The 15,573-nt window shown below is 43.2% G+C and overlaps 1 protein-coding gene across 1 annotated transcript in view; it reads left to right on the forward strand.

Moving 5' to 3' along the window:
* The window catches only part of carmil2 (capping protein regulator and myosin 1 linker 2), a 38,181-nt gene extending 22,733 nt beyond the window's left edge, over positions 1 to 15,448 (forward strand). The window contains exons 31-39 of the mRNA XM_041837382.2: positions 2,349 to 2,455; positions 4,291 to 4,960; positions 5,059 to 5,163; positions 5,408 to 5,444; positions 11,222 to 11,296; positions 11,419 to 11,790; positions 12,494 to 12,604; positions 14,218 to 14,322; positions 15,082 to 15,448. Of these exons, the coding sequence (XP_041693316.1) occupies positions 2,349 to 2,455; positions 4,291 to 4,960; positions 5,059 to 5,163; positions 5,408 to 5,444; positions 11,222 to 11,296; positions 11,419 to 11,790; positions 12,494 to 12,604; positions 14,218 to 14,322; positions 15,082 to 15,299 (1,800 nt within the window). The 3' untranslated portion in view covers positions 15,300 to 15,448. The remainder of the gene's footprint in view (positions 1 to 2,348; positions 2,456 to 4,290; positions 4,961 to 5,058; positions 5,164 to 5,407; positions 5,445 to 11,221; positions 11,297 to 11,418; positions 11,791 to 12,493; positions 12,605 to 14,217; positions 14,323 to 15,081) is intronic.
* Positions 15,449 to 15,573: the final 125 nt, after the last annotated feature.

Consider the following 15,573-nt stretch of genomic DNA (forward strand, 5'->3'; position numbering starts at 1 on the left):
AGCTCCCTCCACAGATTTTCTATGGGATTATGGTCTGGAGACTGGCTAGGCCACTCCAGGACCTTAATGTGCTTCTTCTTGAGCCACTCCTTTGTTGCCTTGGCCGTGTATTTTGGGTCATTGTCATGCTGGAATACCCATCCAGGACCCATTTTCAATGCCCTGGCTGAGGGAAGGAGGTTATCACCCAAGATTTGACGGTACATGGCTCCGTCCATCGTCCCTTTGATGCAGTGAAGTTGTCCTGTCCCCTTAGCAGAAAAACCCCCCCAAAGCATAATGTTTCCACCTCCATGTTTGATGGTGGGGATGGTGTTCTTGGGGTCATAGGCAGCATTCCTCCTCCTCCAAACACGGCGAGTTGAGTTGATGCCAAAGAGCTCCATTTTGGTCTCATCTGACCACAACACTTTCACCCAGTTCTCCTCTGAATCATTCAGATGTTCATTGGCAAACTTCAGATGGCCCTGTATATGTGTTTCCTGAGCAGGGGGACCTTGTGGGCGCTGCCGGATTTCAGTCCTTCACGGCGTAGTGTGTTACCAATTGTTTTCTTGGTGACTATGGTCCCAGCTGCCTTGAGATCATTGACAAGATCCTCCCGTGTAGTTCTGGGCTGATTCCTCACCGTTCTCATGATCATTGCAACTCCACGAGGTGAGATTTTGCATGGAGCCCCAGGCCGAGGGAGATTGACAGTTCTTTTGTGTTTCTTCCATTTGCGAATAATCGCACCAACTGTTGTCACCTTCTCACCAAGCTGCTTGGCGTTGGTCTTATAGCCCATTCCAGCCTTGAGTAGATCTACAATCTTGTCCCTGACATCCTTGGAGAGCTCTTTGGTCTTGGCCATGGTGGAGAGTTTGGAATCTGATTGATTGATTGCTTCTGTGGACAGGTGTCTTTTTATACAGGTAACAAACTGAGATTAGGTGCACTCCCTTTAAGAGTGTGCTCCTAATCTCAGCTCGTTACCTGTATAAAAGACACCCGGGAGCCAGAAATCTTTCTGATTGAGAGGGGGTCAAATACTTATTTCCCTCATTAAAATGCAAAATCAATTTATAACATTTTTGACATGCGTTTTTCTGGATTTATTTGTTGTTATTCTGTCACTCACTGTTCAAATAAACCTACCATTAAAATTATAGACTGGTCATTTCTTCGTCAGTGGGCAAACGTACAAACTCAGCAGGGGATCAAATACTTTTTTCCCTCACTCTATATAGACAGGGTATATATATGAAAGTGTTAGTGTGTTGCCATCAATGGAAACACCATCTTTGTGCTTTATGGCAAGTCTTTTTCTCTTCCTGAAGATAGGGTGGGGTGATGGGGATCGGTGCTCTCTGATTGGCTGGGAGGTACTAAATTATTTATAATCCATTTCTCATTCGGCGTGGCACCCTATTTGCATACGGTTGTTATAGTTGTTCTGCAGCGGGTTGGTTCTCCTGCTCTCTGTAACCACAGCGCCTAAAGGCCTCTCTCCTCTCTCACAGTCTGTTCAGCAGCAGCTACACTCACAGACTGGCTAAATACAGAACAACGTCTCAAACACTAGCCTACCCTCTGTGCACTGAGAGACACTGACAAAACAGTTCTTGCCTTCACTCTATTCCCACCACTGATAATTGTCAGCCAATACTACCTGTCAAAATGTTGTGCACTGCCTGTTTGTATCTGAGTAAGCGACAGACAGCCAGGAAGAGATTGTGAACTGCTCTTCCCACCAGCCTGCTAAATAACAGTGAATAATTAATCTATTAAACCATCACCGTATGATCCAAACTAAAGAGCTGCTCTTCAGACTGGAACAGAGGGAGAGGAGAGAGTGGTGGTGGTGAAGGGTGTGTCTGAGAGATATAATCATATTGTGGAGGATGGGGCTGAGGGGTTGTTCTCTCCTGGGACCTGAAGCACAGATGTGCCTGCTGCAGACACACACTAATGGTCTATAGAATAGAGAGGATGATGTATTTGTGTCCGTGATTGCGTGTGTGTGTGTATGGGTGCGTGTTTGTTCATAAACATGTGTTTTTCTTTAGTGCATATCTGTTGGCAAGCATCCTAATCAGTATGTGTACAGTGAGTGTGAGAGTGTACTCAGCCTACACTGATCAGTCACACAATGGTATTTCCATAAGCATCCGCCAAGCCACTTATCTTATTGGTTATGCTATGCTGGCTTGGCCAATAAGCAAAAGTTATTTTTTTTGCAACGCTACAGGGGGATTTGACATTAGCAGATGAACCACAATGCTCGCTCTCTTTTGCACATACTGAGTCACAATTATCTTCTGTTGGTGTTTTTGCACGTGCGTGTGTGTGTGTGTGCGTGTGTGCAGGAGCAGGCAGCTGAGAGTGAAGAGAATGAAGCCAATGAGACCATTGGTAGGGTGGATGAGGGAGTAGAGGAGTTTTTCACTAAGAAGATCATCCCTGATGACCCTCTGTAAGTATCCATATAGTATACACTACCGGCCAAAAGTTTTAGAACACCTACACATTCAAGGGTTTTTCTTTATTTTTACGTTGTAGAATAATAGTGAAGACATCAAAACTATCAAATAACACATATGGAATCATGTAGTAACCAAAAAAGTGTTAAACAAATCAAGATATATTTGAGATTCTTCAAATAGCCACCCATTGCCTTCTCCAAATATGCTGAGCACTTGTTGGCTGCTTTTCCTTCACTCTGCGGTCCGACTCATCCCAAACCATCACAATTTGGTTGAGGTCGGGTGATTGTGGAGGCCAGGTCATCTGATGCAGCACTCATCACTCTCCTTCTTGGTAAAATAGCCCTTACACAGCCTGGAGGTGTGTTGGGTCGTTGTCCTGTTGAAAACCAGATGGGATGGCGTATCGCTGCAGAATGCTGTGGTAGCCATGCTGGTTAAGTGTGCCTTGAATTCTAAATAAATCACAGACAGTGTCACCAGCAAAGCACCATAACACCACCTCCTCCATGCTTTACGGTGGGAAATACACATGCGGAGGTCATCCGTTCACCCACACCGCGTCTCACAAAGACATGGCAGTTGAAACCAAAAATCTCAAATTTGGACTCCAGACCAAAGGACACATTTCCACCAGTCTAATGTCCATTGCTCGTGTTTCTTGGCCCAAGCAAGTCTCTTCTTCTTATTGGTGTCCTTTAGTAGTGGTTTCTTTGCAGCAATTCAACCATGAAGGTCTGATTCACTGAACAGTTGATGTTGAGAAGTGTCTGTTACTTGAACTCTCTGAAGCATTTATTTGGGCTGCAATTTCTGAGGCTGGTAACTCTAAGGAACTTACCCTGTGCATCAGAGGTAACTCTGGGTCTTCCATTCCTGTGGCGGTCCTCATGAGAGCCAGTTTCATCATAGCGCTTGATGGTTTTTGCGACTGCACTTGAAGAAACTTTCCGGATTGACTGACCTTCATGTCTTAAAGTAATGATGGACTGTCATTTCTCTTTTCTTATTTGAGCTGTTCTTGCCATAATATGGACTTGGTCTTTTACCAAATAGGGCTATCTTCTGTATACTCCCCCTACCTTGTCACAACACAACTGATTGGCGCAAATGCATTAAAAAGGAAAGAAATTCCACAAATTAACTTTTAAGAAGGCACACCTGTTAATTGAAATGCATTCCTGGTGACTACCTCATGAAGCTGGTTGAGAGAATGCCAAGAGTGTGCAAAGCTGTCATCAAGGCAAAGGCTGGCTATTTGAAGAATATAAAATATATTTTGATTTGTTTAACACTTTTTTTGTGGTTACTACATGATTCCATGTGTTATTTAATAGTTTTGATGTCTTCACTATTATTCTACAATGTAGAAAATAGTAAAAATAAAGAAAAACCCTTGAATGAGTAGGTGTTGTAAAACTTTTGACCGGTAGTGTACCTCCAAGTGAATACACCTTTCCATACTAACACACATACAGCATAGATGTACTGCATGCACCCACACTAAACAAACCAACCAACACTAGCTCTCTACACCTACATCCTCTACACATGCATGTTCACACACTCCCACGAAGACTGACAGATATGGCTACACACACCATGCATACATACTGTACAAACAGAAAGATAACAGATTGTATTAGAAGAATGTTTGTCTACTGTGGTTGAAAACAATGTATCCCAAATACACAGCATCCCACTGATCCCAGCACCAAAGCCATGACATCCCATCACTAGATAGAGTATGAACACTGAACAAGCACCACCACTGAATGGAGACTCAGTAGTGTTGTTGCTGTTTTGTGCTTCACCTCAATTGCAGAAAAGCGCAGAGGGAGGAGATCCCTGACAAAGCACAACCCACAGAGTCGACCTCCACCACCCCTGCCCCACCCAGCACACCTGCCCCGGCACCGCCCTCCACCACCACCACCACCTCCTCTAGCACCTCTTCCTCCTCCACGACTGTAACAACCACCCCTTCCTCCGCCCCCTCCAAAAAAATCAAGAAGAGGTTTGGGGACTTCTTCGCCTTCAAGAAAGGCCGTGCTGGCCAGGGGGCGAAGGGCGAGGTCAAAAAGACCTCCATTGCCGATCTAATCAGACCACTCAGGGAGGCAAAAGAGAAGGAAAAAGAGAGGGAACGAGAGAAAAAGGGGAAATTGGAAGAGGAGAGTGGTGCTAAGGCCACCAGTGTTAATGATTCTGATGCCACCACAACAGTAAGAGCAGCAGAGGACAACACCATGGCCCCCGCCACTCCCTCTGAAGTCCCCACCGCCTCCCTGCCCACCAGTGCCCACGCCCAAGAGGAGGTGTCCCCCAGCCCCGTCATCAGCCCTATCGGAGGGTTCCTGACGGAGAAGGAGAAGAGCAGGACCCCAGATGGAGAGAGGAGGCTGAAGGCCACACGGCGCACCCTCAGGGACGGCAAGTCCCAGTCCCTCATCCTGCTGACAGGCCTGGAGGATGGCACTGCCACACATGGAAAGGTAGGTACCACTCTGCACTGGTCAGAAAGCACATAGAACCAATCTGTAATAAACAAAATGCACATAATTTAGATATGCTTTTGGTCATCCTTTTTCAGAAACACGCATCTGAGAGCACATCCAGCCTTGAGCAGCGCCTCCACGTCATGCTCCACCGCATGGGGGTGGCCAAGACACCTCCTGCAGACACAAAGACCAGCCAGGTGCGTGTGTGTGTTCTCTAGTTGATTATTATGTTCTGAGCCCCCAGCTGTAGTGGGTTTCATTTAGGATAACAGTACCTTTGTGACATTCTTGTAATGTGGCATACCTGATAGTGAAGCTGTGACAGCCTTGGTATTGTAAAGGATTTAATAGGGCTTATCCACTGCAGCCTGCATTTTCAGTCCAGGTAGGAGCACATAGGAGGATAACTCAAGAATAACATTCTCGTATATCGCCTTGTAGAACAAAGAAGAGGAGCTGAGGAAAGCCAACTCCGAGGGTAAGACTCTCCCCACTCCTCCTCAGCTGTGTATCTGGGACTTCCTGTTCTTAGCTCCTCTACACACTGTATGTAGGAGAGACTGGGGTTGGTTGTCACACTTACTAATTAGTGCATTTCTCGCAGGTTGATGTTTACTGTCATGAATCTTGTCCTGGAGGCAGAACTGAGTGATTTCCCCTTAGATAGGCCAGCTGCAAAGTCAGAATTGGCTATGTTGTAAAAATTCATGATAACAAATTAGCTTTTTGTCTTAATTTAAGGTTAGGGTTAGGCATTAGGATTAGCCGTGTGGTTAAAGTTAGTGTTAAGGTTAGGGTTAGGTTTAAAATCAGATTGTATGACTTTGTGGCTGTGCCAGCTAGCGACCCCTTACGGAAATGAAATATATTGAAGATGTCTTTTTCATCATATATCTTAAAGCATATAATATATTTTCAGAAATACATTCTTTGGTATATTGTAAACATGTAATTGTTTGATATATTGTAATATACTATAATATATCTAAATATATTACAAAATATGCAAGTAACTGCCGCTTTAAGATATAACAGTATATTATAAAATGTGTTGTGATATATTATAATATACTGTATCTATCAATATTAGCCATAATGACAAAAATATATCAAGCATTATAATGATTATTATTTTAGATTAAAGCGCCAACAGTGCAGGTGTGAATGAAACAATAATACATAAATGAAATAATATATACAGTTGAAGTTGGAAGTTTACATACACTTAGGTTGGAGTCATTAAAACTAGTTTTTCAACCACTCCACACATTTCTTGTTAACAAACTATAGTTTTGGAAAGTCGGTTAGGACATTTACTTTGTGAATGACCCAAGTAATTTTTCCAACAATTGTTTACAGACAGAGTATTTCACTTATAATTCACTGTATCACAATTCCAGTGGGTCAGAGGTTTACATACACTAAGTTGACTGTGCCTTTAAACAGCTTGGAAAATTCCAGAAAATGATGTCATGGCTTTAGAAACTTCTGATAGGCTAATTGACATCATTTGAGTCAATTGGAGGTGTACCTGTGGATGTAGCTTGACATCATGGGAAAATCCAAAGAAATCTGCCAAGACCTCAGAAATGTTTTTGTAGACCTCCACAAGTCTGGTTCATCCTTGGGAGAAATTTCCAAACGCCTGAAGGAACCACGTTCATCTGTACAAACAATAGTACGCAAGTATAAACACCATGGGACAACGCAGCCGTCATACCCCTCAGGAAGGAGACGCGTTCTGTCTCCTAGAGATGAACGTACTTTGGTGCGAAAAGTGCAAATCAATCCCAGAACAACAGCAAAGGACCTTGTGAAGATGCTGGTGGAATCAGGTACAAAAGTATCTACAGTAAAACGAGTCCTATATCGACATAACCTGAAAGGCTGCTCAGCAAGGAAGAAGCCACTGTTCCAAAACCGCCATAAAAAAGCCAAACTACGGTTTGCAACTGCACATGGGGACAAAGTTCGTACTTTTTGGAGAAATGTCCTCTAGTCTGATGAAACAAAAATAGAACTGTTTGGCAATAATGACCATCGTTATGTTTGGAGGAAAAAGGGGGTAGCTTGCAAGCCGAAGAACACCATCCCAACCGTGAAGCACGGGGGTGGCAGCATCATGCTGTGGGGGTGCTTTGCTGCAGGAGGGACTGGTGCACTTCACAAAATAGATGGCATCATGAGGAAGGAAAATGATGTGGATATATTGAAGCAACATCTCAAGACATCAGTCAGGAAGTTAAAGCTTAGTCGCAAATGGGTCTTCCAAATGGACAATGACCCCAAGCAATCTTCCAAAGTTGTGGCAAAATGGCTTAAGGACAACAAAGTCAAGGTATTGGAGTGGCCATCACAAAGCCCTGACCTCAATCCTATAGAACATTTGTGGGCAGAACTGAAAAAGCTTGTGCGAGCAAGGAGGCCTACAAACCTGACTCAGTTACACCAGCTCTGTCAGGAGGAATGGGCCAAAATTCACCCAACTTATTGTGGGAAGCTTGTGGAAGGCTACCCGAAACATTTGACCCAAGTTAAACAATTTAAAGGCAATGCTACCAAATACTAATTGAGTGTATGCAAACTTCTGACCCACTGGGAATGTGATGAAATAAATAAAAGCTGAAATAAATCATTCTCTCTACAATTATTCTGACATTTCACATTCTTAAAATAAATTGTTGATCCTAACTGACCTAAGACAGGGAATTTTTACTAGGATTAAATGTCAGGAATTGTGAAAAATTGAGTTTAAATGTATTTGGCTAAGATGTATGTAAACTTCCGACTTCAACTATACATACAGTGAGGGAAAAAAGTATTTGATCCCCTGTTGATTTTGTACGTTTTCCCACTGACAAAGACATGATCAGTCTATAATTTTAATGGTAGGTGTATTTGAACAGTGAGAGACAGAATAACAACAAAAAAATCCAGAAAAACGCATGTCAAAAATGTTATAAATTGATTTGCATTTTAATGAGGGAAATAAGTATTTGACCCCTCTGCAAAACATGACTTAGTACTTGGTGGCAAGAGTATGTTTAACTCGAACGTTCAGCTCCCTCCACAGATTATCTATGGGATTAAGGTCTGGAGCCTGCTTAGGCCACTCCAGGACCTTAATGTGCTTCTTCTTGAGCCACTCCTTTGTTGCCTTGGCCGTGTGTTTTGGGTCATTGTCGTGCTGGAATACCCATCCACGACCCATTTTCAATGCCCTGGCTGAGGGATTTGACGGTACATGGCCCCGTACATCGTCCCTTTGATGCGGTGAAGTTGTCCTGTCCCCTTAGCAGAAAAACACCCCCAAAGCATGTTGTTTCCACCTCCATGTTTGACGGTGGGGATGATGTTCTTGGGGTCATAGGCAGCATTCCTCCTCCTCCAAACACGGCGAGTTGAGTTGATGCCAAAGAGCTCCATTTTGGTCTCATCTGACCACAACACTTTCACCCAGTTCTCCTCTGAATCATTCAGATGTTCATTGGCAAACTTCAGACGGGCCTGTATATGTGCTTTCTTGAGCAGGGGGACCTTGCGGGTGCTGCAGTCCTTCACAGCGTAGTGTGTTACCAATTGTTTTCTTAGTGACTATGGTCCCAGCTGCCTTGAGATCATTGACAAGATCCTCCCGTGTAGTTCTGGGCTGATTCCTCACCGTTCTCATGATCATTGCAACTCCACGAGGTGAGATCTTGCATGGAGCCCCAGGCCGAGGGAGATTGACAGTTCTTTTGTGTTTCTTCCATTTGCGAATAATCACACCAACTGTTGTCACCTTCTCACCAAGCTGCTTGGCGATGGTCTTGTAGCCCATTCCAGCCTTGTGTAGGTCTACAATCTTGTCCCTGACATCCTTGGAGAGCTCTTTGGTCTTGGCCATGGTGGAGAGTTTGGAATCTGATTGATTGATTGCTTCTGTGGACAGGTGTCTTTTATACAGGTAACAAGCTGAGATTAGGAGCACTCCCTTTAAGAGTGTGCTCCTAATCTCAGCTCGTTACCTGTATAAAAGACACCTGGGAGCCAGAAATCTTTCTGATTGAGAGGGGGTCAAATACTTATTTCCCTCATTAAAATGCAAATCAATTTATAACATTTTTGACATGCGTTTTTCTGGATTTTTTTGTTGTTAGTCTGTCTCTCACTGTTCAAATAAACCTACCATTACAATTATAGACTGATCATTTCTTTGTCAGTGTGCAAACGTACAAAATCAGCAGGGGATCAAATACTTTTTTCCCTCACTGTATTTACAACTGTGATAATTATAAATATAAATGTCCATTGGGGTGTGGGGAGGGGAATTGTCCATTGGGGGAGGGGGGGTTGATTAAATGTCCATAGAGGGAGCAGAGGGGCGGTTTGGGTAGGAGTAGTGACTAGCAGTGTTGCCAACTTAGCGACTTTGTCACTATATTTAGCGAGTTTTCAGACCCCTCTAGCGACACATTTTCAAAAAAGCGACTAGCAACAAATCTAGCGAAAAAACATTTTCTGGTGTTATTGGAGACTTTTAGAGACTCTGACGTGAAAGCACGTATCGTTCTTACTCTTCTCAACGAGCAGCGGGTGCTGCCGTGGGCCCCACCCCTGTCCCAAAGCACTCACAGGCGGCCCAGTCCTCGCGCAGAAGTCCCTACCAGCTGCAGTCAGAGCAGGAGAAGTTCACCCCTCCACGTCCAGACTGCAAATGAATCGCGCATGCGGGAAGCCGCCGCTGGCTCATCCCGCCCTAGCTTACATTCAGGGCGGGATGTAAATGTAGGGTGTTTTTTACTCACTTTTTGTCTCTCCCACAACGTTATTCCTACAGCATCCATCACAATTACATGCACATGGCCAATTATGCAAATTAGGTTGAAGACAAGGAATGCTTTTCAATCAGGAACAGGTGTGCGTGTGTGTGAATGTTGCTGATTCTGTCGGAGTCGCATGACTTACAGTTTTGACAAGCGGGTCCGGACCGGACCAAAACAGAACCAATCATAGACATCCATGTTTCCCATGTTTTGACAGCACATTATACAGTAGAGCACAGCTGAGTACAGGAAAGAAAAGTAGTGTATTCCGTAGAGTACAGTAGAGTATAGTTCAGTACAGTAGAGCACAGTAGGGTACAGTAAAGTAGAGTATAGTACAGTAGAGTACACCACAGTAGGGTAGAGTACAATATGTATTGTATCTCAATTGTACTGTACTCCTAATGTACTGTACTCTACTGAATTAAACTCAACTGCACTGTACTGTACTCTGCTGAATTCAACTCTACTGGACTATGCTGTGCTGTTCAAAGTTGTGGAACATAGATGTCTTTTCAATGTCCGGAAAACAAGTATTCTAGGCATCTTTTCAATGTCATTTAGCTTTATTGGGTACATTGTTACAATGGGGATGGTTGTGACAAGCAACCCAAACATCAATGTGACAACCATTCCCAACCTTAATTAGCATGCTAATTTAGATGCTAGTTACCACATGGCTTGATCTAGGAACTCACAAATAGGCTTGACATAAAGCTCTCCCTTTCCTCTTATCAATAAATGTAATTGTTTATGAATACTCCCATCATACAACTATTTATTAAATAAATAACAAGCATATGAATATTTACTTTCACAGATGAAAAATGCAATTATTCCTCTCACCTCAACTGTTGAATTGTAGACTGTCAAGTAAAAGTGTTGCTGTGACACTAGTGATGTGATTTGACAGTAGATGCTAGTATAATGTCAAATGCAGTTGTTGGGTTTTATCCTGCCTCTTGAGTAACCATTGAAATAATAGATAATTTTCTAACTAATTTTGATTTGATAGAAATTGAAAAACTGTGCTTATTTCTGTAACATTCACCTTCAGATGGTAAAGGCCAGTGAGAAGACCAGTGAGGTAAAGGCCATCAGATAAATCAATCCTACATCTATAAATAAATAAAGTGATACCTGGAGTTGACCCTAAGGTTAGAGCAGGCCAGAGAGGCTCATGGGAGGTCAGAGCTACACACAGGCCAGCCTGGGAGTCACTCAGTGCTGGAGGTCAAGGGTCAGTTCACACATCCACTCAGAAGGAAACTCGGCACTATCAGCCAATGGCTTGTGCTCTAAAGGTGACAGTGACAGTGACAGCTCCCTTAGATGTCTTTTGTGTGGATTTGTTAGTTTCTTTGTGTGTCAGGCTGCTTCAATTATGGTGGGGCTCATAGTATGAATAGGTGAACCTACCAGTTTTCTATAATCTTCTCCTCTTTCTCAGGTGCAATTCTTGACAAAAAAACGGAACCTCCACCCACGTTCATGAAGCCTCGCACTATGTCCACATCAGCTTCAGGTAATTCTGACACTTAAAGCTGGTGAATGGATGTCCATGTAATAAATCCATCCATACTCTAAACCATTATGTAAATGTTATGTTGCAGTAATGACTTCAGTGTACCTCCCTTCTCTCCTCAGACACCAGGCGGCCAATCAGAGCAGGCGTAACACCTCTGGAGGCTATCCGAACAGATAAGCCCCTCCTCCCAGGACGTCACATCGGCCCCCTCCCTCCCAAGCCCACAGTGGCAGCCAAACCCCCTCTCCCAGCCCCCCAGCAGCACCCTGCTGCCGCTAGGACGTCCCTGGGGTTTCCCCAGCAGCCAAGCAAAGCCACAGGCCCGGAGAACCAGCCAACAAAGCCAGAGCCCTCCCAGACCCACCCCCAGCAGAGGGAACCCCCCTGCCCCTCCCCCCGCAAGGAGACTCCCCCTGCCCCATCGCCACGCAGGGGACCCTCTGCCCTGGAGAGCAGGGAGCGCTCTGAGAGAGCACAATCAGTTACTGAAGGTACACTTATATACAGTCCTCACCTCTCTTCTTAACAGGGCAGAATTTTGTTATCCTTGGTGACAAAATATATGAGCAGCGTTGGTGTTTTTCTGTCTGTGCAGAAAAAGACCAAGTTAGCTTGTATTTGTCTCTTCTCTTTGTCTCTCCCACTCTCTTTGATTATTTGTCTTCCATTATGAGCTTAATATGAAATAATGCAAGATCAGTGAATGCTCAGAGAATAATAACTACTTCAGTGTCTCTCTCTGTTTTCTATATACTGTAATCGTTTGTGGATGCCAGCTCCTAATGCACTTGTCTGTATTGGAAAGATTGTTTTACACAATCAAACAGAGCTGAGATCAATTCTGGGAGTCCATTTGCCAGAAGTTGGACTGGATTGGTTTTGACTCAACAATGCATAATTTGAATGACTGAATTACTTGATTTTACAGTGTATTTCCCAAGTGCTCAAAGCATTTTACATTAAGAAGGGGGGAACTCCCTTCATCCACCACCAATATTTAGCACCCACTCCTCTGATGTTATTTGGGTCTAGATTATGGCAGAGGATGGCATCCCAAACGTGTTGGGTAGTGCCATGCCTGATCTGGTCTTTTTGAATGTCATTGTGACTCAAGTGTCAAGTGCCTAAACCCACCTCCAGTTATGTTGTGTGTGATTGTGTATCTGAGTCCTGTGTGTCTTGGTCGTCCCCTAGAGAGCCTTCCTAAACCCCGGCCCCGCATGAAGCCCTCTCCCCAGCGGAGAGCTGTGTCTGTCTACGAGGACTCTCTCCTCCGAGAACATGCTGCTCTGCTGGACCCCGAAGGTGAGCTCAGCAGCAGAGAGAGAGAGCACCTCCTGCTGGATACCACAGGCTACTACAGAGGATCAGAGCCATATACAAAGCCTATACTGTATTTACATTTATGTCATTTAGCAGACGCTCTTATCCAGAGCGAAAGTATTCACACCTCTTGACCTTTTCCACATTTTGTTGTGTTACAGCCTGAATTTAAAATGTATTAAATTTAGATTTTGTGTCACTGGCCTACACACAATACGCCATAATGTCAAAGTGGGAAAACATTGTTTTTAGACATTTTTACAAATTCATTAACAATTAAAAGCTGAAATGTCTTGAGTCATTAAGTATTCAACCCCTTTGTTATGGCAAACCTAAATAAGTCCAGGAGTAAATATTTGCTTAACAAGTCACATAATAGCATGGATTCACTCTGTGTTCAATAATAGTGTTTAACATGATTTTTGAATGACTACCTCATCTCTGTACCCCACACATACAATTATCTGTAAGGTCCCTCAGTCGAGCAGTGCATTTCAAACACAGATTAGATCACAAAGACCAGGGAGGTTTTCCAATGCCTTGCAATATGCCCAGTCACTACCAAGATACAGGCATCCTTCCTAACTCAGTTTCCGGAGGAAAGAAACCGCTCAGGGATTTCACCATGAGGCCAATGGTGACTTTGAAGTAGTTACAGAGTTGAATGGCTGTGATAGGAGAAAACTGAAGATGGATCAACAACATTGTAGTTACTCCACAATACTAACCTAAATGACAGAGTGAAAAGAAGGATGCCTGTACATAATAAAACATATTCCAATACATGCATCCTGTTTGCAATAAGGCACTAAAGTAAAACTGCAAAAAATGTGCCAAAGAAAATAACTGTCATGAATACAAAGTGTAATGTTTGGGGCAATTCCAACAAAACACCAATGAGTACCACTCTTCATATTTTCAAGCATGGTGGTGGCTGCATCATGTTATGCTTGTCATTGGCAAGGACAAGGGATTTTTTTTGGATATAAATAAACGAAATAGAGCTAAGCACAGGCAACATCCTAGAGGAAAACCTGGTTCAGTCCACTTTCCAACAGACACTGGGAGACAAATTCACCTTTTTAGCAGGACAAAAACCTAAAACACAAGGCCAAATATACACTGTAGTAGCTTACCAATTTCATTTATTTTATTTTACCTTACCTTTATTTAACCAGGTAAGCCAGTTGAGAACAAGTTCTCATTTACAACTGCGATCTGGCCAAGATAAAGCAAAGCAGTGCGATAAAAACAACAACAACCAAGATGACAGTGAATGTTCCTGAGTGGCCTAGTTACAGTTTTGACTTAAATCGGCTTGAAAATCTATGGCTAGACTTGAAAATGGCTGTCTAGCAAGGTTCAACAGCCAACTTGACAGAGCTTGAAGAATTTCTTAAAGAATAATGTGCAAATATTGTACAATCCAGGTGTGCAAGCTCTTAGAGACTTGCCAAAGGTGATTCTAATATGTATAGACTCAGGTGTGTGTCAAATACATAGAAAATCCTAGCTGTGTTCATAGATGTCCTGCTACACTTTGGATCTGAGGTAAATTCATGAGGCAGGTTGTTTGTCTTTCTTCTCCCTCTCAGAGCTGAAGGCAGCATTGCCTCGGTTGCAGAGGTCACCAGTCCAGAAACGTGCCAACCTTGGGGAGCTCCCTACCTGTAGTGAGGACCAGCCTGAGGGGAAGGAGGGTGAGTAAGGGGGTGTTAGAGTAAAATCCTCAGTGTAAAAATCTTCACAATTACATTTTGTGAGGATATTTACACTGAGGGTTTCAATGGGGGGGGTAATAAGTTACTAAATAAAAATGGTTTGAAAGGGAGATTTTAAGATGAGTGTATGGCTGTAAAATGGATGCTCTTTTTGAGGCGTTGTGCCAAATGTAGAAAATGTTTGGGGCCTTGGGCTAATGGGCATATGCCCACTTGCTCCCCTTCTCTCTGCTTTGTCCTCCACTGTTGTTCTGTAATGATAATAATAACTCACCCATCAGGCCCTCAGCACCACATACACTGTAGTGCAATTACCATTCTATTACATCTCATATACTTGTTAGCATTCTGACACAAGGATATTCATCACAATTTTCTGGCAAATCACCTTCAATTACAGGCATGGAGGAGGACTGGATATCAGGTCCTCTATGGTAGAATTAATGTGACAGATTTATTAAAGTGATGCTTCATCATTATGCCGACAAGCCTCAGTCAATATCTACCTTACAGCATGCTCTAGAGTGCAGATATTAACGTCTAGAATAACCTTGTTTTGGATTAAACAGAAATGACTTCTTGAATGATAATAATCTAATCAAGAAACATTTTTTATTTTTCTGTTCAATTTTGATAGGTTTATCTTTGTCTGTAAAAAAGGCAGGTTCTGTCTTGTTCTCTGTTGTCTTTGAGATTGAAAATCTAATCTCTGCTGTGTTTTATTAATAATCCAAACAGCAGGTGAAGCAGAGGAGAAGGAGAGGACTGGCGAGGGTGAGGAGATGGACAGCTGGCCAGTAACAGAGGACAAGCCAGGGCCAAGCCCAGTGGGGGCCAGTCAGGGAGAGAGCACAGCAGAGAAGAGGGGAGAGACTGTCTCACAGCAGCACACAGCACAGGCAGAAACATCAGACCAAAGAACTGAACCCCCCTTACCGGAGACACACATGGATTGACCTGCGCATAGTCTATTTTCTATCATGTCTACCTTTGCCTTGCACGCCAGATTATTTAAAAAAGAAAATAATTATAAACAAAATGTTTTAAAAATAGTAAATCCATACCTATACTTGTTAATTATTAAAAAGTTGATTCTGAAGTGTCATTAAGTGCACTGTCCTCCCTGCTTTAATTTGATGCACAAAGCTACAAAACAATTCACTAGGATAATAAGACCTTGGTTAATTCATTTATCAAATATTCAGCAGTGTTTTGCCTGAAGTGCATGGA

This window comes from Coregonus clupeaformis, chromosome 19 (genome assembly GCF_020615455.1).
Source record: "Coregonus clupeaformis isolate EN_2021a chromosome 19, ASM2061545v1, whole genome shotgun sequence".
Classification (NCBI taxonomy): domain Eukaryota; kingdom Metazoa; phylum Chordata; class Actinopteri; order Salmoniformes; family Salmonidae; genus Coregonus; species Coregonus clupeaformis.